This window comes from Saccopteryx leptura, chromosome 10, assembly GCF_036850995.1.
Source record: "Saccopteryx leptura isolate mSacLep1 chromosome 10, mSacLep1_pri_phased_curated, whole genome shotgun sequence".
NCBI lineage: Eukaryota > Metazoa > Chordata > Mammalia > Chiroptera > Emballonuridae > Saccopteryx > Saccopteryx leptura.
In genome coordinates, this window is record NC_089512.1 from 32,319,367 (window position 1) to 32,346,445 (window position 27,079).

General features: G+C 38.3%; 1 protein-coding gene across 3 annotated transcripts in view; it reads left to right on the forward strand.

Annotated features, from left to right (window-relative positions):
- The window catches only part of TBC1D5 (TBC1 domain family member 5), a 495,717-nt gene that overhangs the window by 415,678 nt on the left and 52,960 nt on the right, over positions 1-27,079 (forward strand). For 2 of the 3 annotated variants that reach the window (XM_066350480.1, XM_066350479.1), the window contains 2 exons: positions 12,412-12,665; positions 16,416-16,481. In XM_066350480.1, coding sequence (XP_066206577.1) covers positions 12,412-12,665; positions 16,416-16,481 — 320 coding nt within the window. The remainder of the gene's footprint in view (positions 1-12,411; positions 12,666-16,415; positions 16,482-27,079) is intronic. The other variant, XM_066350482.1, reaches the window with a different exon arrangement.

Below are 27,079 nucleotides of genomic sequence, written 5' to 3' on the forward strand. Positions count from 1 at the left end.
GAGAGGTAATGGCCCTGAGCCATTAGCAGGGCCTCGAGAGCAGATCACTTTATCTAGCAGTACTTTTCTGCAGGCTCCATGACAGTTGGTTTTGTGACTTGCTCAAGCAATTTCATATCACCAAAATTAGGTATTTCGTTTGATTGAGTTAGGCCTTGATAGAGCTGGAAGAGCCCGAGCTTAGGTCCTGATCTCTCCACTCAGCAGATCAGCAATAACATCCTCTGTGCTGACATCCCCAGCTTTCCTCTGCTCCATGGCAGAGCTTAGCGTCAACAGCTTAATTGATATCAATGATGACAGATCCCAGGATTATCATTCTGGCAGGTAGGCCTCTGCATGGGATCTAAGAGGAAGCCAGGCATCAGGGAAAGAAGATTCTAACAAGGAGGGTTCCCTGGGCTCTGAAGATGTATCTCACATTCCTCCGCTGAGCTCTCTGTGACTAAGGACTGATGGCATCCAGTCTATTCTTAACACAGGAAGTCCTGGTGGCTAGTAATTCTCCGTCTGTCTGTGGGATCAGGATCTGCCTCAATGTAGGAGTGCTCCTCTCAGGGCCTGGCCTCCCGAGAGTGCCTGCGGAAAGTGCAGGATCCCACGAGGAGTGACTCCCACAGTTGTAATCTTTTTTTTTTTCTTTGAGCTTTTTTTCTTTATTTATTTTTAGAGGGAGGAGAGAGAGAAAGTGGAGAGAAGCAGGAAGCATCAACTCATAGTAGTTGTTTCCTGTATGTGTCTTGACCAGACAAGCCCAGGGTTTCGAACCGGCTACCTCAGCGTTCCAGGTTGACGCTTTATCCACTGCGCCACCACAGATCAGGCCACAGTTGTAATCTTATGCTACAATATGAGCTTTGTGAGAGCAGGACCACACGCCTTCATTGCTGTTTTCTCAGTACCTGGCACACAGAACAAAGTCACATGTCATGGACTGACACAATGCATTTTTGCTTCAAATGTAGAATAACTTATCATTACTGTCAGCATCCAGTCTTAGAGTCATCATACTCCTAGGATCTGACACAGTACCTGGCACTGTTTGTAATATTCAGTAAATACTTAGTTTAATGACTGAATAAATAAATATAGTTTTTAATAGCTAAAAAGCATCATAAAGTTTTCCTGGACAATTTCCATTTTATATGGTCTGACCATTTTAAATGATCAACAAGATGTTTTAAATTAAACTTTATTATATTTACTTACATATGACTGCCTATTTTCAGAAGTATTTTATTGCTAAAATATGGTAAAGAAAGACTATGCTAATAATATTCTCAAAGCCATGTAGCCAAGAAATCCATGGATATCAGTATTAGTAATTAATTAGCTAATAAGAATTTCAAGAAACATTGATTTTTGTATAAATATAATTTTCTAATATTTTTGTGGTCAAATAACTAAGAGTATTATGAACACATTACACATTTATGTCTGAAGTGCTCTTTCTATTGTATTTAAGAGAGTTGTTAATTCCCAACCAATTTAGGTAAAGTGGTAACACTCTATCTCCTATCTAATGCAGAGTAAAGAGATTTTTTTAAAATTTTTCCATTGATTTGAGACAGAAAGAGAGAGAGGGGGAAACAGAGGTGACAGAGAGAAGCATCAACTCATTGTTCTGCTTAGCTGTTCCAGTTAGTTGTATACTCATTAGTTGCTTCTCCTATGTGTCCTAAACAGGGATCGACCTGCGACCTCAGCATGCCAGGACAATGTTCTATCCACTGAACCACCCAGTCAGGGCCTCTTTCTCCTTTTTAAAAAATTTATGTATAATTTGTACATACTACACAAATCTTTTTGTGTTTGTATGTGACAGAGAGAGGCAGAGGGACAGATAGGGACAGACAGACAGGAAGGGAGAGAGATGAGAAACATCAATTCTTCATTGCAGCTCCTTAGTCTCCTTAGTTGTTCATTGATTGCTTTCTCATATGTGCCTTGACCGGGGGACTACAGAGTGAGTGACCCCTTGCTCAAGCCAGCAACCTTGGGCTCAAGCCAGTGACCTTTGGGCTCAAGCCAGTGACCATGGGGTCATATCTAAGATCCCACACTCAAACCAACAACCCCACGCTCAAACTGGTGAGCCCGCAGTCAAGCCAGATGAGCCCATGCTCAAGCCAGCAACCTCGGGGTCTCAAACCTGGGTCCTCTGCGTTCTAGTCCGACACTCTATCCACTGTGCCACCACCTGGTCAGGGTAGTACACAAATCTTAAGTGTTTAGTTTGAGGAGTTCTGACAGTTATATATACCCATGTAACCACCATTCAAAACAATATATCTGGAGTGAATTTTCTTTCACTCAGAAATTCCCTCGTGTCTCTTCACAGTCAGTTCCAGCCCTTCATCCTGAGGCAACCACTTTCTGATTTCTATCACCATATATTTTGTTTCGCCTTTTCTTGAGGTTCCCATAAATGAAACCGTACAATACACACTCTTTCATGTCATCTAGTTTTTCTTTTTTTTGCTCAGCATGTTTTTATAATTCATTCATATTGTTGACTATCCATGTTGTTGTATTTATTAATTCATTCATGTTGTTGACTATGTATTTATTAATTCATTCATGTTGTTGTACTTATCATTAGCTCCTCCCTGTAGGTTGTTGAGTTGTATTTCGTTATATGAATATACCTCCTCAAGTTGCTTATCTATTCTCTTGCTGATAAATACTGGGTTATTTCCAGATTTTGGTGTTATAAATAAGGCTGCTAAAAACATTCTTGTACAGGTGTTTTAATGATGTTATTTGTTCTTGTTATTATTGTTTGTGGATATATATTTTTCTTTCTCTTGAGGAAACACTTAGAAATTAAATTGTTTTATCAGATATATATATGTTTAACTTTATAAAAAAGTAGTAAACTGTTTTTAAAACGTATTTATACCTTTCTCCACTACCATCCAGAACTTATGGGGGTTCTAATGGCTATACATCCTTGTCAACATTTGCTATTGTCAGTCTTTTTTATTTTCTCCATTCTACTTAATATGAACATGGTATCTCTTTGTGGTTTAATCTTCATTTTCCTGGTGACTAATAATATTGAGCATCTTTTCATAGCATGTTGGTGATTTGCATATCATTTTTGCAAATGTTTGTTCAAATATTTTGCCTGTATTTCATGGTTTGTTTGTCTGTTTATTCTTGATTTGTAGGAATTCTTTCTATATTCTGGATAAGAGTCTGTGAAATATCCATACTGCAAATATTATTCTCCAGTGCGTGGCTTACCTATTCTTTTCCTTAATGCTTTCTTTTTATGAGCAGAAAATTTTTATTTCAGTGATGTTCACTTTATCATTTTTTCTTTTATGGTCAGTGCATTTTGTTTCCTATTTAGGAAATATTTGCCTACCCTTAGTCTCCATTGTTGAGGATTCATCCCCAAGACTACCCTCAGCTTCAGTGATTCAGTGGGACTCACAGAACACAGAAAAGCTGTTATACTCATAATTACAATATATATGACACAAGGATTCAGATCAAAATCAGGAAAGGAAAGAGGTTGGCATCTAGGAAAAACCAGGTTTAAGTTTCCAGTTGTCCTCTCCAACTAACTGTCAAGATATATATATGTATCTTCCAGTGAAGGAAGAGGTAAAGAAGGCAAAAGTACCCAACAGGTGGGCACCTGAGTTATATGCTCTTCTGTTCTGATGTGTTCTCCTAGGCCAGAGAATCCCTAACCCTCTGAAGACTCTGCTGTTATGAACCACAGTTCCTCTCGGGACAGAGTCCTAGCCCTCAGATACATTGGGTCAGAAAATAAATTAGTTGAAAACTACCACTCTAGAAATAGAAACTTTGATACTTCTATCGTTATGTCTTAGAGAGTTTATCCAATAATTTTATGTGCCATGATTAATGCATAATTGCTTATTATTTGCTGTGTTAGTAAGTAGTGTTATGAATTGTGTTCAGACCCAATTAGGTAAACCCCACAGTCTAGCTTATATCCACCCACTCATCAGGGCCAGCCTTTTTATTCCTAACAAGATTCCATCCCATCAACAAAGATTTACCTGCCACATGCAAAATAATCATAGTCTCTCACTTGAAAGTCATACTTCTAAGGAATAAGTGATAGCAAGCTAATTTTTTTGAGATGTGGTCTGAGTTTGTTTTCTAAGATAGCAGACACCTCACAGTATGGCAAAAATATTAGAATTAGATATACGTGTCTTTCATTGAAGCAAATTTGATACACTCACCTTCAAAGTTAAAGAATTTTTGAAAGTTGGAAAATGCATTTTATATAATTTGAAACCTTCATATATAGAATTTGTAAGTAGAAATACACCATGAATATTAGCTCATCTACTAGAATCATCATGAAAAGTACTGTGCTGCAACCCTGATAACTGCTTTAAATTTCCAATTTAAAAACTGATGCCTGGCCCTGGCTGGTTGGCTCTGGCAGAGCGCTGACCCAGCGTGTGGATATCCCAGTTTTGATTCCCAGTCAGGTCACACAGGAGAAGTGACCATCTGCTTCTCTACCCCTCCCCCCTCTCTCCCTCCCTCCCCCCCCTCTCTGTTCTCCTCCCACCACCATGGCTCAATTGGTTCGAGCAAGGTGACCTCAAGCACTGAGGATGGATCTGTGGCCTCTGCTTTAGGTGCTAAAAAAATGGCTTGGTTGCTGAGCAATGAAGCAGTGGCCCAGATGGGCAGAGCATTGCCCCCTAGTGGGCTTGCCAGGTGGATCCCGGTCAGGATGCATGCAGGCTGGAAAAATGCAGGAATGCAGAGATAGTGTTTCTATCCAAAAACCAAAGTCACATATTTATTTATATTTATCATATGTATATTTTTACAACTACTTTCTGCACTTCAGAAAATAATTTTAAAATAAATTATGTATGTTTTATGGTGGAATAAAGTATGGATAGATTGAGGTGAGAAAATGGTAGAATAGGAGAGGTATGGTAGAAAGGAAAGGAGAGACTGGAGAAACTATGTCTCAGAAGAAAGATGAACATAGGGAAGAAAGCAGGGGCAGAAAGAACAAATAGAAACTGAGAGTAGAAATAAGACAGCCAGGTAAACAGACTGCTACATCTGAAGATGGGGTTGAGTCAGCATTCCTCAGAGGCCTGCACTAGTGGCCAGGCCTCGTATTGGTCCTTTCTTCCCCGCAGTGTAATGAATGTGATGGTGAGAAGCCTTTTGACACAGCAGGTTATACACTCCAAGAGCTAGAAGGGGCTTTCCTTTAACCTTGCCTCTCACTGTGGCAGGATTAAGAAGCCTGGGTGTCTGGAGATGATTTTGCCTTTTCTACTTATAAGTAATGGAGCACTTACCATTTTGATCAGAGCCTGTGAAATCATTAGAAAGGATTTTCTGTGTCACGTGTTTAACTGTCTTCTGTCGTTTTTTGCAATTTATGCAACTCATCTCACTTTTTAAAGCCATGCTTTCCCTCATGACAGTTCTCACCACTGGGATGAGAACTGGGGGGTGATGAGCTGGGAACTGGGTGACTTGCTCCCCAACTTTTTCAGCCATTCTTCTTCCAGCATAATTTTCATACCTCCCCTCTGTTCCACTCACTCTGTTTTTTAAACACAAAACTCAATTCTGCCAGAAATTAATGTCACCAAGAGCTATGTCTCATAGTTATAATTAACTCCTGCAGGTTAAGCACTCCTCCAGTGTTTTTAGTCACATGTGTATTTATTATTAAAGGATAATATGAATTTACTATATATGGATAAATATATATTTACTTTTGAAGGACAATGTTGTAGGTACAGAATTCAGGGTAGTGTTTTTGTCTCTCAACACTTTAAATATTCATTCTCCTGTTTGCACGGTTTACTGAGAAGTTGGATGTGATTCTTATCTTCACTACTCTATAGGTAAGGTGCTTTTTCTCTCTGGCTTCTTTGTGGATTTTTTCTGTGTCTGTGATTTTCTGTAGTTTAACAATGATATGACTAAGTATAGTGATTTTGGTGTTTATCCTGCCTGGTGTTTTCTGAGCTTCCTGGATCTGTGGTTTCGTATCTGACATTAATTTGGGGAAATTCTCAGTCATTATTGTTTCATATATTTCTTCCATTCCTTTCTCTTTCTTCTCCTCCTGATATTCCCATTGTGTGTATGTTGTACTTTTTATAGTTGTCCCACAGTTCCTGGATATTCTGTTCTGGGTTTGTTTGGGGGGTTTTTTCTGTCTTTTTTCTGTTTGCTTTTCAGTTTGGGGGTCTCTGCCAAAATATCCACAACCTCAGAGAGTCTTTCCTCAGCTGTCTCCACTCTACTTATAAGCCCACCAAAGACATTCATCATTTCTGTGTCAGTATTTGTATCTCTATCGTTTCTTTGTCTTATAATTTCCTCCAGTCTGTGTAAATTTTTATCTGATCATGCATGCTGTCTACTTCATCATTAGATCCCTTAGCATTTTAATCATAGTTATAGTTGTTTTAAATTTCTAGTCTGATCATTCTAAAACCCTTGCTATATCTGAGTCCAATTCTGATGTTTGCTGTTTCTTCAAACTCTATTTTGCTTTTATAGGATGTTTTGCATTTTATTCATAGCTGGGTATGATGTATTGGGTAAAGGAACTGCTGTAAGTAGACCTCTAGTAATGTAGGAGAAGAGGAAGCATTCTATGGTCTTATGGTTAGGTCTCTTTGTTTTACTGAAGCTGTACCTCTGGATGTAAACCTCACACATGCCTCTCAGCCTCCCTCCCCAACTTAGGTGGGCTAAGATGGCCTGGGGTTGGTTATTTTCCTTTCCCCAGATCAATTAGGTTCTTATAAAACCCAGCAGGTTAGACCCTGGTTAGTTTTTCCTGAGGCAAGTCCTTGTTTAAAAGAACAGAATACTCTGGTATTTTTCAAAATGGTGTCTCTTCCCCTCCCCCTGCCTGAAGCACAATCCCCCCCCCCCCCCACACACACACACACATTTATTATGAGAACCTGGTAAAGCTCCAGGAGGTAAAACTCATAAAAGTGTGGGCTGCCCCTGCCCATAACTGGGTCCCCTTGTAGTTTTTACCTCTTAAAATTTGTCCACACTGAGCCTCTAGCAATTTGTCAACTACACCTCAGATTTCCCTACCCCAGCACTGGTTCCTGTGGGTTTCTGTTCCACTAAGTTATTTATCTGCATTTACCGGTCTGTCTCTCTAATTTAGGGATAGCAGTTTTCTCTCTGACCTCACTTCTCTTATGAATCTAAGAAAAAGTTTTCAATGTTTTTGTTTGTTACCTGTTAAAACAGAGAAGAGACTTCTAAGCTTCTGGAAACCGAAAGTTCACTCATGTAGTATTAATACAACTCAAGAATCTTGTTTTTCCTGAGCAAACGTGACTCTGGGCTCATTCTAGCCTTATAGACCAAATCAAAATATTAATGTTTGGGACTTTTATTTTTTTTATATTAACTCATATTAATCTTTGCCTCCCTATTCTATCTGTAATGTGCAGTTGTAAAAAGTTTTAGCCTTAGTGTGTAAACCTTTAGTTATCTTTGTTAAATTTTATCTGTTTAATTCATTTCTCATGCTAGACTATTGATATTATTTTAAATTTTGATTATTTTGCTGATATGTTAGATGTCCTTGCAGCCTTTGGTCCCTAATTCTGTAAGTCACCAAATCGTAGAATTTTCTGTCCAAAAGGGACTCAAATTATCATATAATCATAGAATTTTTTTAGTTTTTTCAAGCCACAAAATCATAGAATTCTATCTAAAAGAGACTCAAATTATTATATAATTCAGCCCCCTTGGTTTAAAGATAAGAAAACTTAGGTCCAGAGAGATGGCTAAATAACTCTCATGTTACACAGCTCATTGACAGAGAGTATGACTTTAGGAAACAGGACTGGTAAATAGGTCTGTGAACCAAGTCTGGCATATACCATCAGCAGGAGCCCTGGGTGGGTGTGTAAGAAGATTGACAATACATTTGAGATACAGTTGCTCAACTATAACTCAGCACGATTACCCTCTGTTATATCCACTGGCACTGACATACTTTGATAAAATCTAACAGCCTTTCACACTCCAGACTTGTATTTAGTAAACCATAATGGCTGATTGTAATAAACTACAACCTTCTCTAAGTAATTAGTAAAGATATTTGTTTAAGTCCGTCTATTTTCCAGTTAGTGGTCTATATTCCTTTTGAAAAGTCAAAACATTTCCCCACTTCCATTCCTCTGCTACTTCTATTTTTATTCAATAAAACAAAATGGTAATATATTGAAATGCAAACAAACCCAACCATCTGAAATTTTTAAATGTACCTAATAACAATTGAGTCAACAGACTGCTTAGAAAATGTCAGAGAGAAAATGTATGTTATTGCTATAATAAGATGCAAATGTATAATGTTCAGTGCTTTTATTGGGAAAGAAAGAAAATGAATAAGTGGATGGATGGATGGATGGATGGATAGATAGATGGACGGACCAGATGAACAGATGGATCCACAAACCAAGCATTCAACCATCTTTGGGAATACAAGAAAAAAAATAATAAGAAAAATATAAATTAGAATGTAGAGAAAAAGATAATTTAAAATCAATTGAAATTTTATTCTTTGACAAAAATATAAACAAGTATCTAACAAAAGTTTTATTGTAAAAAGAGAGAAATAAACAAACATTAGACACTTAATATCAGACCTAAAAAAATAAATCTATAGGTAGAAAGGAAATAAATTGGTTCTGGTACAGGTATTTTGAAATATCTGTGGATTTTTCAGAAAAATGGGCTTTTGCTACTGATTTAAGCTGCGAAATGAAGTTATGCCAAAAGTAAGTTATTGGCAGTTTCAAAACAATCTCTCCTAGCTAGAACTATTTATTTAATAATATTATATAGTAAAAAATAGTAATGAAAGACTTTGATTACATAGAATTTGTTACTCATTAGGTTTGATATCTAATATCTTAATTCCAAAGTCCTTTTACTATTTATTTCAATACTATTTACACATTTAATCCAATCCAAACCTCACACTCTGTCATATCTCTGATAACTGCATTAATTTTCATTAATTTAGCACACATGAATTAATAGTATTTATCACAGGCAATATAATTGTTGCAAATTGCTTAGCATAAAAATAGTCATGCCTGAAAAACAAACTATGGATAGCATGCTTTTCGTAGAAGTACATGATTTATCATTGTTTATATCTGAAAATAAGTAGAGTCACCATCAACGGTTGTTTTGAAAAGAATATATTCTTGAAGCTGTGGGTAGTGGATGAGGGGAAAATTGGTTAAAAACAAAAAATGTTCAAAAAAGGAAAACACTGTTCATCCCCTTTTAAGAGCTACTCAGATGAAAAATTGCTCGGCATGAGCTTGATCTATATGTTTTTCATGGTTATTAGTGGTAATGAAGATGCATTAACTATATTCTCTTGATAATGCTCCAGCAGTTTCTTAGTACTTTTATCAGCATATAAATTTTACAACTGGCAATATGGGAATTTGACTAGTACATTTTTGTTTATAAAAAAGGGTAACAACAATATAACTTCTTCATATCTATGAATTATGAATCTTGACTTGCAAAGAAGCAAAACTAAAATGCAATAGGACTTCAATAGCATGATAGCTCTTCTTTCTTCTACTGCACAAGAAATGTAAGTGCATGTCGGCTGCTGAGAGAAATACAGTGCCAGAGGTGAATGCCTTCTTAATCTAGAATTTATGAGTTCTTTTAATGTGAATCATTCCTTTTCTCAATAAACATGTACTTAGTGCCTTCTCTGTTGTTAAGCTACCGTGTCTGTAAATTGAGAATGCTATCCTTCATAAGGAAGCAGCTGAACATGAAATAACTGGTGCATAATCACTATACTCTATATATCCTTATCTCTGTTAGGAAACATTATTTTCTTTCTGTGTGTGTGTGTGTGTGTGTGTGTGTGTGTTTTAATTTATTGAATTCATAGGGGTACAGGTTTTAAGTACACAACTCAACAAAACACCATCTGCACACCGTGTCGTGCACCCAGAGCCCCAAGCGGTCTCTTTCCATCCCCATCTCCCCCTTTGCCCACCACCACCTACCCCCACACCCTTTCCCCCAGCTCTCACCACTCAAGCAGTCTCTTTCCATCCCCATCTCCCCCTTTGCCCACCACCACCTACCCCCATACCCTTTCCCCCAGCTCTCACCACTCAAGTGGTCTCTTTCCATCCCCATCTCCCCCTTTGCCCACCACCACCTACCCCCCATACCCCTTCCCCCAGCTCTCACCACTCAAGTGGTCTCTTTCCATCCCCATCTCCCCCTTCGCCCACCACCACCTACCCCCACACCCTTTCCCCCTGGCTCTCACCACAGTGTTGTCTGTGTCTATGTGTATATATATATGTTTCTGTATTTTCAGTAATTTATGGAAGGACATTAAATAGCTCAGTTCTTTAAAGGTTAAACTTGATGCAAAAAGAACCCTTTGAAAAAGGATTTTTCCCACATTTTATTGAGTTATAAATGAATAAATCTTTCTTTGATAAAGCTAAATTCCAGGTTTTAAATTTGATTTGTCCATCTCCATAGCAATGTAAATCTCCAATACCTAGCCCATAATATTAGCTACTACCATTGGAGAAAACTTTATGGAAGGAAGAAATGCAGTGTTCTTCACTTTTCATTATATAACTATGGACCATGTTGGTTTTAGAGCCATATCTGGTAATGGCAAGCCAGGGCACAGCTGTGATGGGCAAAGTGGCAAAGTCACGAGGTAGGTGCTACCAGGTAGATCTGAGAAGGAAGTGATAGTAAAATTCATATTCACTAAATTCAATTAAGTGAATCCCTCAAACTTCATTATCAGTTTCACACTTTAATGAAGAAAAAGCAAAGTGGGAGAAAATAAGCTTCTATTATTGGGACAATAAAACTACAAACTTCAGTGCTGTCATGGAGTTGGCCAATCTCCTACAACTGACATAATTTAGAACCATAACTTACCTTCAAGAAGATACTAGCCCTGAAATACTTCAAGATCATGAACCATTTGGGAAGCAGTGCTTCATTTAGCATATGTTTGCTCAGTGTCCTCTGTTTGCCAGTAACAGCGCAGGAGCTGACAGCCTGGGAGCCAGAGAGCAGGCGAGGGGAGTGTGTATTAGTCGCCACTGAGAAGCAGTCAAGTAAGAATGGACCCCTGGCTCTGCAGAGGTCACTGGTGACCTTGAGGACTGGATTCGGAGCAGTGGCAAAGCCACACCAGACCTTAGTGAGCCAGAGATGGAAGAAGCAGCAGTGGCACCTGAAGACACCCTTTTGGGGAAAAAAGAAGGGAGTGAGGGTTTAGAGAAGTCAGTGTGTACACACACACACATCCCAGGGTTGCGTGCTAATAGAATCATAGTAGAGAAGGAGGAAATGTTGATGCAGGAGAACAATCTCAGAAGGTCAGAGGAGGTGGGACCCAGAGCCCAAGAGGAGAGACCGGCCGCGGCCAGCAGCACGGACCACTTCCACTGTAGCAGGCGAGAAGGTCTACACTAGAGGTGACACTGCTGCCATTCAACAAATATTTATAAAACACCTCTTTGTAAGGGGCAATGGCAATATAGCAGGGAGACAAAAATTTTTGTCTTCATGAAATTATTCTAGTGGGAATTGGAGGAAGTGGACAAATAATAACCAGAAAGTAAAATATACAGAATGGCAGGCAGTGCAAAGCGCTATCAAGAAGAGTAAAGCAGGGAAGTGAGGCAGGAGCCTGTGGAATGCCGGGTGGGTGGCGGTGGTGGGGAGTGGTTACAGTTCTCAGGAATTCCACGTAATCTCCATGAATTCACTTCCTGACTCTCAGATACACTTATTTTTCAAAATCCTATTAAATGTGGCTGATATGCGAGAGCTAGTGGGGAGCCTACTCTCAGCCTCTTTTCACTGGTGCCCGTTTTATGAGTAGCCCAAGACTTGCCCAGCCCTGTTCCCCTCTTTGATAGTCCTCATCAGAGGTTTTAATCATACATGTAGTTATGCGGTGCTTTGATTAATATACTCTCTCCTGCTAGACTAGAAGCTCCAGGAGGGGAACTGTGTCTGTTTTGTACAGCTGTATCCCCAGAACCTAGCGCAGTGCTGGCACATAATGGGCCCTATTTATTGAATGATGGATGCTTGGATGGATGGATGGATGGATGGATGGATGGATGGATGGATGGATGGAAAGTATAAAGACTGTTTTCAATAAGCCATATCTTTAAGAATCATGTTGTTTTATTCTGTGGACTTTCAAGTTTTCAATTCTCACTTAGTGCAGCTAATCTAGTAAATGGCCATTTTTGAAGCAGGTAAGGTATGTTTTTATACAATAGAGTATGTGAAATACACTTGTCCTCTAATTTAAATAATGTCTTTCCACCTAATATTTTTTTACAGGACCAATGCCAAAGGCACGCCCCTGAATATAAATAAGGTCTCTAATAGCCTGATTAATTTTGGGAGGAAGTTGATTTCTCCAGCAATGGCCCCAGGCAGTACCGGTGGCCCTGTCTCAGGAGGCAGTAGTGGCAGTCCCTCCGCTGCGGTGGCTCCTCCCAGGACCTTGGCAGAGGTCCCCAGGCATCATTTGCAGCAGCAGCAGCAGCAGAGGCTGATGAAATCGGAAAGCATGCCTGTGCAGTTGAACAAAGGTAAGGAAAAAGTCCTAAGTCTAAAGAAAACACTCACAGTGTAGCCTGGGATTTTTTCACCAACCAACTTCCTAGACATAGAAACCAATGCAAAACTTAATTTTTAAAAATCCATTGCATGATATCCTTTTGAGTTAGATCACCAGATATAATTTTTTTCTTAATTATGAACAATTTTATGAGATCATTTGTTAAGGTATTTTTTAAAACATTCATATCCTCGTAAACTTGCTATCAAGACTATGGAGGCCCGTAGAGTAAGGCATGAACTATCACAGCACGTGACTTGAAATCAGCTGACTGTGAGCTCCACTTCGGACTGGGAAAGAATCTGAAATGGGAAGTTCCACATGCCATGGGCTTGCCTAGTCACAGCGTTCATCTGCGCAGTAGGTTTGGATCAAGGGCGTCAGCAGGCTTGCAGTCACTCCTCCAGTTGTTTTACCTCTGAGGCCAAAAAACTAGACCTTAAGGGGAAACACATGTATTCATAGCAGATTAGAAAGAACTACGCTTATTTTTATTAGTGGTAAAGAAATAATCATGATGGCAGCAAAATCTACAAAAGTCATTGCTAAGACCTCACAAAGCATCAGGACTGTAGCCATTTTGTTTCAAGGCAACTATACTGAGCATGCCTAATTCATGTCTGTGCAAAAGCCAGGTGCAGTAACTGGAGTTGACAGTAGAAATAGGGATATTGAGTCAGTAGGAAGACCTTGAACCATGTTTCATGAATTCTGTTTAAGAAGTTTAATCTAAAATTGTGAAAAAATTTAAATTTCTGGCATTTAAATTGGTAAACTTAAGTTAAATGGGCTTTATTCCCCAATGATATAAAATAATGAGTACTACTCAATAATGAGTATGTGTGTGCTCTTCCATTAATTACAATATGTTGTTGCCTATCTGAAGTATTAGACTTTATAGATTAGTATTTAAATTGCTATTAGAGTATGCAGTTTACCTGCATAAGACTATCTTGTTTAAAATTACATCCTTCTCTTTTTAATGTAGAGCTATCACACATGATTTAAAGAAAAGGAGACTTCAAAACATTAACATGTTGTAAATGTATTTTAATGCCAGGAGACATGCCCACTAACAGAATGGAAATGTTATTTTATATATTTCTTAATTGTACTGTTTTATTGTTCTAAACAAATATGATTTCAATATTGCTTTGATAACAAGCTGTAGTCAGTAGTAATTCTAACTGATGGCAGGCAAATGAGTCAGAGAATCTCTTAACGCCGTAGCTTAAATTTTCTGAGGAACCCAGCCAAATGACTATAGAAATATAAAGTTGTGTCTCTAAGGAACTGTCAAGTATTAATATCACAGTCAGTGAGAAAGGAAGTGCATAAGGATGGAACAATTGATGAAAACTAAGTCCCCAGTTATAAGAAGACAACAGAGCACTTACGCCAAGTATTTGGAACATGAGTCTCATCAGTAGGGCATTTCATAACTGATCCCCCCGCTGAAAGAGAGGGGCCTTGTTTGGCAACTCTTCTGTCTTATTTCTGGTTTGTTCTTCTCATGTCGGTCTACAAAGAGCTTGTCTATCCTCGTATTAAAGAGCGATATTCCTGCTGACACCTCTCCCTGCATAATGGCTTGAATACAGTAGAGGAAAAGGCAAAGACAACAGTTTATACCAATAGAAGCTAGTGTAGTTGATGCTCTTCACTGACCAGGGAACTGTAAGCAGAACCCTGAGCTTTCTCAGACCCTTTTGTTTCCTCACCCTGAAGTGAGAGGGAGAGGCTTGGACTGATCCGTGGGGGTGGGGTGGGAGTGGGGGTCGGGTTCTCCAGCTCCAAAAGTCTATGGTTCCTTTGGTAAAAGATTATTTATTAACTCCACGATGAAAACCACTTCTCCAACATTGGTTCTTTAAGCTGGTGTTTCCCACAAGCATCCTGCTGTGCTGTGACACCAGCCAGTCAGCTCAGCAGGTGTGTTGCAGATTTGTATGTATAGTGAGCAGGGTAGTTAGCTGTCAGGAGGCTTGTGTTGGAATATGACTCCTAACTATCTCAGAACAGCATCATCTCCTTAGTGCCTTTGAGGAAAGATAATGTAACAGCATTTTTAGTGTACTCAGCTGGAAAATTTAAAAGTTGTTTTGAAAAATGGTTGTTTATAAGGATGAAAATGCTTATGGTTTTCCTAGGTTAGTTAACTCTCAATCATCTGTGCTTGTACAGGGGAACAGTTGTATGGAAAACAAAATTTATGTAAATGAATGCTGTCGTTTGTGTATGTGTTGGGCATGGCGTGTGAAGGAAGGAGAAGGGAGCACAGATCTTCCTCCATGATTTTCCTGGTGATATATAGTATTCAAATTGTTTTCAGTCTCTAAATATACCCTAATAGGTGATCCAGAAGCAGTGGGACAAAATGGATAGCGAGCATAAATGTGAAAATCTCTTTCAAATATGTAGAAAATAAGCACACTTTTTCATAATAAAGAGTTAACTATATTATGAAAATTTAGGACCTGATAAATTCTGCTAAAAGCTGTTTATCACTTGTTTGGAGTATGTACCTATTTATAGTTTTTATTGCAGTTATAAGAGAATATAAATATGTGTCCTGTTAATTAATGGGGACGATGTAATTACAACCCAATAATTTCCAGATGAGCTGGCCATGCTGTAAGTCATAATTGTAGCAAGTGGTCACAGCACTGAGGGCATGTTATTTATTCAAAAATGGGTTTTTTACTGTTGTATAAAAATTACAGGGGAAGCAAGTCTATTAATCATACATTGTCACACACAGAAAATAAAGTGCCTTTAAAGAAGGCTTGTTTTTTACCTCGTTAATCTCAAAATAACAGAGGCCTTCAGAAGCTGATACAGCCGGAGGATTACTCTGTTGACAGTAGTGACTGCTTAATGTTTGAACTTTGTCACCCAGGAAGAAAATCAAAGGAGCAAGAAGTCTTCCTTCCAAATGGTAGTGAGCCTCAGCGCCTCCCAGAACTCCCGCGGGGTGCCTTCTCCCCTCTCCCCCGTGTTCTGAGCGTGCACTGCTTTCTCCCTGTGTTCTTTGTCTATTTCTCAGTTTTGAGTACTTCTTTATTTTAAGCATTTACTACAGGTCCAATTTGTAAATGAAATCTCGCCTATAATAAGTATAGCAGTTTAAAGGGTATGCAGTTCACAGATTTATTTTTACATGTTGACATTTATAAGTACATGTGGTAACTTTTGAAATCTTTTCAATCCTTAACATGAAATCAGAACTTGTTTAGGTCTTTATTTGATCACTGAAGAAATTGCTTTCAAGTTTAGTTAAAAATACGTTTTGTCTGTTCTAGAAGAAAATCAATTTCAAAAGAATGCTTTTAATAAATGCATATAACCTTTTAGATAAAGAATTTTTAAAAAGAAAATATAAAATCTCATTAATATTTATAGAATGCTGAAGTCTGTTCAACAAAATCTTTTGATTGCTAATTTTCTATACTTTAAACTGGTAGAAACTTGTTTTATACTTTGGACAAGTAGAAACTTTTTTTTTTCTTTAAGAAAAATATGCTCAAATGTTTCTTAGGAAATACTTATTTAAAAAATATTTTGTATTTATTTTCATAAGATTGCACTGTATTTTCTGTTTTAGTTTACTTTTAGTAATTTAATTGATAAATGTATTGTAATATTAAGTATGAAAGAAAAGTAAAATTGATTTTTTTTTTCCTTTTTATGAAATCTAATTATTTTTTCTTATGAAATCCAGGTGATGTAGTTACAGGAAGCAATGCTCAGGTTTCTGCTCCTGTCCAGACTCTAACTGACCTCCAAGGTACAGTTACCATGGCAACATAGAATATCTTTGCCTGTAGTATTATCATTGCCTTTTCTAAAAGTACATTACTCTTTGCCCACCCTCCTTTCATCCCGTGTATCAGTTCACTACCATTGCTCAGCCACTGAGTGGCACTGTTGTTTAGAACAAAAGTCCTCTCTCATGTCATACCTTGGTGATGCCAAATCTAGCTGTGATGTGGGTTTTCTATTAAGTTTGCACCAGCCTCTTTCCTTGCAAAATATGGTCATTCTATAATTTGTGGTGATTTCAATAGTATATTTTATTAGGGAGCTCACACCAAGGTATTTTTGTTGCATAGGTACTCTGTGACAATAACGAACAAATTAGTACTAAAATTACACAATTTATATGCTATTTGTATGCATATTATTGTATGTATTAGCCAGAGTACTTGTTACAGTTTACCTAAAAGAATGACAACTTGATTTTGAAATAAGGTTTTAAGTACAGGCTTTGTATTATGAATCATATTAACAGAAAGGGTGCTGTAACAAGTCTCCATACATAACTGGCAATGATTGAAAATAAAAAGATAACATTTTAATATAATAATTGTTTGTTCAAATTCTAAAAAAAAGTTTTAAGAAATATAAAGTCATAGTAATCCATATTCAGCAGCTCTTGTGGAATTTTAAAATATATAAATATTTAAAATTGCTATATTAATCTTTCATTATGTAATCATTTAGATAAAATATGCTAGAGAAAGGAGTTCTGTATTGCGTGGAAGCCTAGACTAACTTTAAGAATCTTTCATTCAAATTTAAACTGAAAAAATATCAGTATTAATTAAAATGTGTATCATGTCTTTCTTAATTTAAAATGCCCACTTAATTTAGTCATGCTAGTAGTATTAAAATACTGTTCTAATAATGATGTCTTCATAATAGCTGTACTTTTTGATAAATCAACAGAAAAGAATATATTGTGATTAGGAAATGAGTGGTGTGCGGCTTAAATCTTGAAAAACACACTGTTGCAGTAAAGGAATGTGACCTCACTTCTATATATAGTTCTGTTTCCAGGTATAGTTTCTGGCTGCATTCTGGTAATTAAACCAGCTAACCTTTAAGGGTTCTTCAGCCCAGGGATTCCATGAGGAGCTGCTATTTACTCTCCTCTGTTCTGTTAAGTTATATAAAGGGATGCAGTAACATGGAAATAGAAAAGGCAGATAATCTCCAAATGACATCTCTTTAACCTTGTCAGTTGTTGTGCTTAAATAAATATTGATGGGATCATCTGATATGAAGGGAATTCATAGGACTTAACTTCGTTTCCTAAAATTAAAATCTGAGCCACCCCCACCCCGACGGCTCTTGAACAGGTGTTTTGTTATCCCAAAGTTCATTTGGCTATGGAAACAGAAAGCCAAAGGCTGCCTTGCCTATTCTGACTTCTGCTTCTGTGCTATTATTTCTCAACCCATTTTTCCTGCAGACCAGAGCCATTTGAACAGTGTTGCTTTTTAAATAGAATCTTAAAGAGGGAAGTTATATCGTTTTGTTCAAATAATTTATGTTATATAAGTAGAGTCATGTCATTCGTTTATTCAGCAAGTATTTACTGAGTGCCTACTATGTTTCAAGCTCTGTTTTTGTTGGCCCCTTGCTTTCCCTGCAGCTTGACCAGTGGATTGGGATTCAGCCTGTACATTTAATTCTTAAGTAGACCAGGAAAGTTTGCACAGTTGGGTCCCAGGTCTCTCTCTGGATACCCTGTTCAGGAATCCCCAGCCTGCCACACTGACAGGGAGTCTGTCAGTCTGCTAGGGAATGCTCCAGCTGCTTTATGCCGCATGAGTCCCAAATAGCCAGCGTTCAGTCTGTGACGATCACTATCATGACAGTGATGGTGAGAAAGACAACACCTACCCTGACTTGAAGAAGTCACTCTGTGTTTTCCTCGGCACAGTTCCTGCAGGGTGACGAAAGGCAAAGGGAAGGAGGAGTAAGCCGAAACAGTGGTGACAGCACTTTCCAACAGTCTGTGTTTAAGAGGGTTAGTAATATTAGAAGTTAGAGAACTTCATCAAACGTGCCAAACCCATTATATTCCTGTATATAATACTTTAAGAGTAGATATACTTTTTTTTCATTTCATGGAACTAAAACTTTCATTCTGAATTTCCCTAATGTCTTTTTCAAGAAATGAAGTAAATATCAATACTTTTCATGATACTTTGAATATATATAGTCTTTTTAAATGAGATTGTATGTGTAATCTTTGCCTTTTAAAGCACAATGATTATATGAGTTTTAATTTTTAAAAGAAAAATGACAAATATAAAACGAGATTTTAAAGTTTAGGTCAATAAATAATTTTTGGAAATTTTGGAAAGTTCATTTTACATCTCTCAGTATAGGTTGCAATCATTTAAAAATGTGCCACAAGGGAATTGTTTTTTTTTTAAACAACTCAATGGATGCCTTCAAAATTATTTTTAAAAATTTACACCTACCTTAAAACCTTTTTTAGACATATTTAGGAATTTATTCATAAATCGAAAGTTTTTTAATATGGATACACACACACAGGAATTACTTCCCAAGAGAATTTCCAACAACAAAAGTATATAAGTATCATATAATGGATTATTAGGGAAAAAAATTTATATTTCTTAAGTTATTGCCATAGGCATTTTAAAAATTTATATTTACGTGTGTATTTCTGTTATAGCTATGAGTATATATGTATACACATACATACAGAGATACCATTACATAGCATTTAAAAATAAAAAAGGAAGAAAAGGGTAAAAAGAAAAAAAATCTCTGTCAACTGTTGACATTTTTAAGATAAAACTAAAACAATAACATTAGATAATCTTAATTAATTAAAGGCATTAAAATGGGAAAAAACCTTCTTTTTCTCCTCTCACTTTTTCCTGCCAGCCCATTTCCCTACGGGTAATCACTGTTAAGTTCCTTATAATTCCTTCTAGGTAAAAAAAAGATAGATTTTAAACGGAAGAGTAAAGTGGTAGTCACATTAATGTGATAATAGTTCACATGTCTGGAGGTGACTTCTTCTTTGGACCTTCAGGATTGAAGCACTAACTGAAATGTCCCAGTGCAGGTGACAACCAGCAGACCATAAAGCAGGGGTCTCAAACTTGCGGACAATTTTGTGCGGCCCGCAGACTAATCCACGAAGTTCAAAATATTCAAAAAATAACCAAGTAGAGCGGGACATAGTGATGACTCACAGAGAGCTGCTCCTCGCCAGAGTGAGGGAAGAGACCGCAGACAAAGACATTACCCGTGTGAGACCCGGATCGGCCATTCCGGCTGTTGCTGAGCAGTGGTGGCCCTGCCGCAGAGCAGGTAGTTGCGTTGTGTTCTGTAAGCACTTTAAGAAAGCAGAGAAAGACGTAATATGTAGAACAAGTTTTGGGAAACACCAATTATAGAGAAAATGCACTTTTGTGGAACACTTATTCCAAAAGGCATTGAATAAATGACTTGTTTTTGGACTGAGAATAAGATCAGAATTTGCCCTTTACTTTCGAAAGACTTCATTCCATCTCCCTTTCATCCAGGCCTTGTTTCCGGCAGCCCACCCAGCACAGCCCTTGTTACGCCAGCGGGGTGGCGCAGCTTTGCCTAGCGTGGGCGTGGAGCGGGGCCTGGGCTTGAATGCTGCCTCCCCCACTGCCTGGCGAGGTGACCTAGGGACGGTGCCCCCCTCTTCTCTGTAAATAGAGGAGAGCGGCTGCTTCAAGGGTGCTTGTAAGAAGTGACTGCAACACCTCTTCGCAGAGTGGGGGCTCGAGGGTGCCACCCACTCAAGTGCTGGGGATGCCGGCAGAGCCATTATTGTTTTCCTCCAATACCTTTTGGTTTTCAGAATCAAATTATGAAGGAGCCAACTCAGTACCTCTATATTTTCTTAATAATAACTTTTGGTATTGTAAAAGCACATACCTGCCGGCAGGCCCTGGATCCAACAGAGCTTGGCGCTGTGGTCGGGGAGAGCAGGTCGGTTCCGGGGGGTGCAGGGACAGCCTGCTTCCAGCTGCTCTCTGGTGGCCCCGAGATGTATGTTTTCAGTGAGCAGACATCAGCCCTCTTGCTGTCCATCACTCACGTCCGAGGTAACAGATGCCGCGTTTTCTCCCGGTCACTCTGTGAAGTCAAGGTGGCTGCAGTCTGTGGCCACAGCACTGGGCTGCCCAGCTTTGCCCTCTCTGATCTCCTGACCTGTGGTCCCCCGCCATTCTCGCCTTCTAAACATTTTGCTTTTGGACTTCATCTTATTTTACACTGGTTTTGCTATCATTTTCAATTATATATGGATGGCAGGGAGTTCTGAAGAATTTAATCAGAGCTAGATGTTCCCAGCATTTTAACTGCCCTGACAAATACTGTGTACTCTGCCAAAAATGACCATCCCTGAGCCACTGCCGCCACCACCATCACCACCACCCGCTCTTCCAGTGTGAAGATTTTCCTCTCACCTCTAACTGCCTGAGACAGAATTAGATACTCCCGCCTTACTGCTCCCAGAGTACAGTTGTTCTACGAACATCCGTGTTGGCTTTCGTCCCCTGAGACTATAGGTCAGCATACGCTCAAGTCTGTGTTTGCCTGGTACCGTTGTGGGAGCTTTGCAAGAGCCCCTGTATGCCGCCCCCATCCTCGGGGCTGGGCAGTTTCTACAGGCATGTCGTAGTAAGCTTGTGCCCTGCTGTTCAGTTATGAATGGCAGGCTATATGCGTGCCTGACGCAGATTAAGAATTGGTCTATATTTAGTATATATTTAAGAATGCCTTACAGTATAGAATAATTTTAATTAATTTAATTTTAAATTTAATAATTCTGATTCATTTCATTTTTAATTCATTTTCATTGGGATTTCTGATAAATCACTGTGAAACAAAGATTGTGGGTAGGAAGCTTTGGGCAGTTCCCCCCCAGGCTAGCACATAACGGTTGTAGGGAACAGCACTGAGCTGAAGGACGAGTGGGCCTGTCTTGCAGTGGCTGCCGGGACCTCTGGGACCAGGACGGCCCTTCAGAGTGGTCTGCTTTGGCGAACGGACCTGTCTTCATCCTCCATCAGCCAAAACCAGTGGCTGGACAGGAGTTGGTGACCGTGGGCAAAGCAGCTCTCTCCAGCTCAGGGTTGTTTGCAGACAGGAGCTCCTGCATGCTGTGAGCAGCCAACACGCCCAGCCAGTCCTGCAGAGGGATCTGAGCGGGACTTCACAGCATAGATTTAAGAATGTGCCTCTAAGGATAAGCTTTAGTTTTGGTGCAACAGAACATGTGATTAATGTTGTTCCTATCAGTTAAAAACCTGGAAAGGTTTCTGAAGCATTAGGGCCACTGTGCAGTTTATGTTGAGAATATTGAGCCCTCAGCTCAGAAGTGTGCAGGCAAGGCCTGGGTGGTAGGATGTCGTGTCCATCTATGACAAGGACAGGGAGTTTTAAGAGTCCTTTCTTCATAGCCTGACCTGTGGTGGCGCAGTGGATAAAGCGTTGACCTGGAAATGCTGAGGTCACCGGTTCCAAACCCTGGGCTTGCCTGGTCAAGGCACATATGGGAGTTGATGCTTCCAGCTCCTCTCCCGTTCTCTCTCTCTCTCTGTCTCTCTCTCCTCTCTCTCCCTCTCTGTCTCTCTCTCTCCCTCTCTCTAAAAAAAAAAAAAAAAATGAATAAATAAAATGTAAAAAAAAAGAGTCCTTTCTTCTTTCTTAAGGCAAGACGTCTTCTGGTGCCCAGGCTTCTTCTACAGATCTCCAGAGGGAAAATTTCATCTTCCCCTTTGGGAACACGTCTGGTCTAAATATTTATATTTATGTTCCCAAAGGGCACAAAACTGTTGTTAGCAAGCTAATTTCTGTCATTGAGGAGAAATACTGTACATTTTGCACAGAGTTTCTATGAGAGATATAGGCAAGAACTTTACTGTAGCCCTACCACATCCACCCACTATGCCAACTTTTCCCACCAGGTGAAGCTGGCAGTGACCATAATCCCTGCCTTTGTGAAATCTGGCCTTTGTGATACAAGCACCTGTAATTGACTATAAGAGAACTGACCATCAGCTTTCTATTTGTAGAGAAAGCCATCTCAAAATACATATATATGTCCTAAAAGTTGGGTAGATGGGCCTATTCCCCAATATGTTTTGGGGTTTTGGGGTTTTTTTGTTTGTTTGTTTGTTTCTTCTTTGCTGTTTTGAATTAATAGCTCTGTGGAGTCACTCTCTGAGATACAGAAATGGAATAATATGTGTTGGCAAAGTCTTTAAGTTTGGACAAATCTTATGATGTTGCTAGCTATATATAAATATAAAACCTATGTCCTAGGACAAGTTTATTAAACTTTCCAAGCCTCAGTTTTCTTTAAAATAACTACCTAACAATTTCATTAAGATTAAATGGGATAATATGTGTAAAGGTCCATATATGCCTATGAACTAACATTTTGTAAATATCATGTTGCTGTAGTGTATTTTCATTTCCTGGTCTCTTCTTTAGGTAAACAGAGGAGGGCAGTATGTATATCAGGAAGGTTAGAGAAGAAATGAACAGTGTACAGCTATAGTACAGATAAGATCTAGAGTCAAAAAAAAAGTTTTCTAGTCTTAATATAATTTCATCATGGAAACAGTTGCTTTATAAAAACAGATAGTCTTTTAAGATATTTTTAAGTAATTTTTAATTCCTTTTAAATGGAAATATTTCCCAAGTTTGATAGAATTTTACTTATAAATATAGATAGATAGATATAATAGATACTTTGTACTTCATTTCAAAAGTATTCAAGGCAACTAAAATTTTATAAGATTTTATATATATAACTATTCACAACTATTTTTTCATTTTGGAAGAAATGGAAAAAAGTTGTAATAGTCTACAGAACTCTAACCCTTTCCAAGAATGTAATAAAATATAAACGATTCTACCTGGCATTTTAAATTAACTCTGAATTTGAACTATAATATCAAATATTGAGAATCCAGAGATCATAAGTAGAGTATAATAACCAGAAGAGTGATAAAGAGAATTTCCCATTTATTTAGCAGTTCTGAAGGTCAGAAGTCTGGTATGACCTCACCAAGCTGAAGCCACAGTTTCAGGAGGCTTTAGGAGAAAACCATTTGCGCTGTTGGCAGAATTTAATCCCGTGTGACTATAGGACCAAAGTCCCCATTTCTTTGCTGGCTGTCAGCGGGGGTGGGGGGCCATCTTTAAGTTCTAGATCAGGGGTTGGGAACCTATGGCTCTTGAGCCAGATGTGGCTCTTTTGATGGCTGCATCTGGCTTGCAGACAAATCTTTAATAAAAAAAATAACTTTAAAAATATAAAACATTCTCATGTATTACAATCCATTCATTTTCTACTGCTCATGTTCATGGTTGCAGGTGGCTGGAGCCAATCACAGCTGTCCTCCAGGACAACAGCAAATTTTTATTGGATAATGCTTAACGTACATGGGTTGTTGTATGGCTCTCATGGAATTACATTTAAAAATATGTGGCGTTCATGGCTCTCTCAGCCAAAAAGGTTCCCGACCCCTGTTCTAGAGCATCTGCTCATGGCCCCCTTTCTCCATCTTCAAAGCCAGCTGTGCCAGGTCATGTTTCTCTCATGTTTCAACTGTCTCTTTTTTCTTCTTTAGGCAAATTTCTAACTCATTCCCCACTTTCCTATTCCACTTTAATGACTTCTGTGTTTACATTATCCCACCATGGTCACCTAGGATATTCTTCCCTCTTAGTCATACCGGCAAGGTTCTTGTGCCGTGGAAGATAACATGCTCACAGGCTCTGGAGATTAAGGACATAGGCATTATTCTGCCTGCCTCATATAAGCCTTTTAGGAGGAAGAGATGACTTATCACAACTGACCCAAGCAGAAGTAGAAAACCTTAATAGTGGAGTTAACAGAAAAAATATCCAAAAATCCATCATTGTAATACCTTTAAAATCACCAGCACCAGAGAATTATATAGGTGGGTGATTTGAATTTTGAACAGACAGATAAATATAAATTCAATTGTATAAACTTAGAAAAAGCTGAAATTTTTTTTCATTTCATTTTGTAAAACCACATTGTTGCAAATTAAAATGCTTTGGCTTCTTAGATTTATCTGTTTTTCTATGGACTTTTGAAAGCAGTTTGAAACTCAAAGCTAAGTAAACATTCCTTTTGTTTTAGCTGTATCTTCTACCACCCAAGGCCGTAAAAGCTACTTAAAGAGTACAGTTCCAGGCAGCAATGAGAAAACATTCATAAAAGGAAAAAGAGAAACCTAAATTTATAATAAATACTTAAATTTTTTCCACTACATCATCTTGAGGTAGGAAATGGCTTGCTAAGCAGGCCGTTGAAACAAAAGCCATAAAGGAAAATGAAGGGAGAGACACACATTTATATACAAAGGACTGAGGTCCAGAATTAAGAACTCCACTAAATCAGCTTTTTAAAATAAAATGAGCAGAGCCAATTCATACAGGACCTTCAGATGATTGAAAGATACTCACACTGAAAGATATTCAGCCTTACTGGTTACCAGAAAACTTCAAAGTAATATAACCAAGTTCTCCTCAGATTAACAAAGTAAAAAGTAAGATGATTAAATGAAGATATATCCTGTTATATTTACACATATTTATAAATATACATGCATGTATATATGTTAAAATCCTAGGAGAAAGCAATTTGGAATCATTTATGTAAATTTAAAATGCACATATAATTAAACATAGTGGTTCCACTTATAAAACTTCATCTAATAGAAATAGCAAACTGTTTGTACCTAGAGACATACCTCTTTAGAGTTTTAATTGTCATTTAGTTTGTAAAGACAAAAAATTGGAAAAATCCTAAATATTTATTTAGGAAAGCTCCATTTTTTTCTTCTTCACAGCCATTAAAAAGAATAAGGCTGACTTTTACATAAGACAAAGACAAATTTCAAAGACAAGGTCAGTCCAGAAAGCAAGTCACAGAGGGAAGCATTTTTGGAATGACAGAATAAGAACCTCTGATCAGTTGCAGAAATGTCAAGATCAGCTTTTTTGCAACTCTGGAAATTAATCAAATAATTGCAACAATTTAAGGAGCATCTATTGAAGAAAAATGGCTGGATCTAAGTAAGAACAGCATGCTTTGTAGCTTTTTAACTTTCCTTACCCCTCCCCAGGTCTGCCATAGTCTTTAATAGCCATTAACCCCTAGAGGAGAAAAGATGGACTTGGAGTACCCTGAAAGTCCCATCTCCAGTAAATTGTAACTGTCTGACTTGTCCAGCAGCTTCTTGGAAAAGCCTCATTCATAGGGTTTGTCTTTACTTGACCTTATTCAGAACTCACTAAGGGAGAAACCCTTTCCACAGACATCCATAATGAGTGGAAATAACTTACTATCATAGCTGCTCAAGGCAAAAATGGAGCAAACAAGAGGCTAACTAAAAACTGAACAGGGCCACCTGTGTGGTGCAGTGGATAAAGTGTCAACCCAGAATGCTGAGATCACCAGTTCAAGATCCTGGGCTTGCCTAGTCAAGGCTAATATGGGAGTTGATGCTTCCTGCTCCCCCCCTCTAAAAATGAATAAAGCCTTTTAAAAATGTGTTTAAAAATAACTTAACAGGAAAATCAGAGGATAGCGCAAAAAAAAAAAAAAAAAGAAAAAGAAAAGAAAAGACACTTATAAGGAAAATCAAAGAGGTCTTTGAAAAGTTCCAGTATATTCCTGGGATTCTAGAAGGCCACATGTGCAGGATTGTGCACATGGCCAGGAAAGACATTAAAATGGTATAATCTCTCAACTCTGGATGAAATTGAGACTCTGCATATGCAGGAATAAAAGGTAAAGCAGAATTGGAAATCTCTGCTACAGCATTGAAGGCATGCCCCAACACACATGCACACACACAGACATGCACAACCCCAACCCCAGGAAAGACTTAGAGACTTAATGGTTCAAGGCATTTGAGGGAAGGAAATCTCTGCCTCTACCAGTCGCTAAGCTAACCAAACAGAGACTTCAGTGACTAGACACCACAAAGAATATAAACTTAGCAAAATTAGTTTATGGAAGTCATTAGAAAAAAACAACGAACAACAAGAAAGACAAATCCAGGGAAGGATAGGATGTAATTTGCAGAGCTGACACATTATTTTGTTAAAATGTCTAGTTTTCAATAAAAATTTTGAGACATACAAAAAAAATAGGAAAGTAGAAAGTATGGGCCATGGCTGGCTAGCATTGAGAGTTTGATCCCGCCCTGGCTGGATGGCTCCATTGGTTACAAATCCTCAGGAAGAGAGTTTGATCCCCAATCAGGGCACATAAGGGAAGCAACCAATAAGTGCACAAATAAGTGGAACAACAAATGAATGCTTCTCTCTCACACGTCCTTCCTCTCTCTGTCTCTCTAAAATCAATCAATAATAATAATAATAATAATAATAATGTTATTAAAAAAGAAAGTATGGCTGATATGTAGGGAGAAAAGCAGTCAATACAAACTGTCCCTGAGGAAGCTGAGACACTAGACCTACTAAAGACTTTAAATTAGCTATTATAAACAGCTTCAAAAGCTAAAA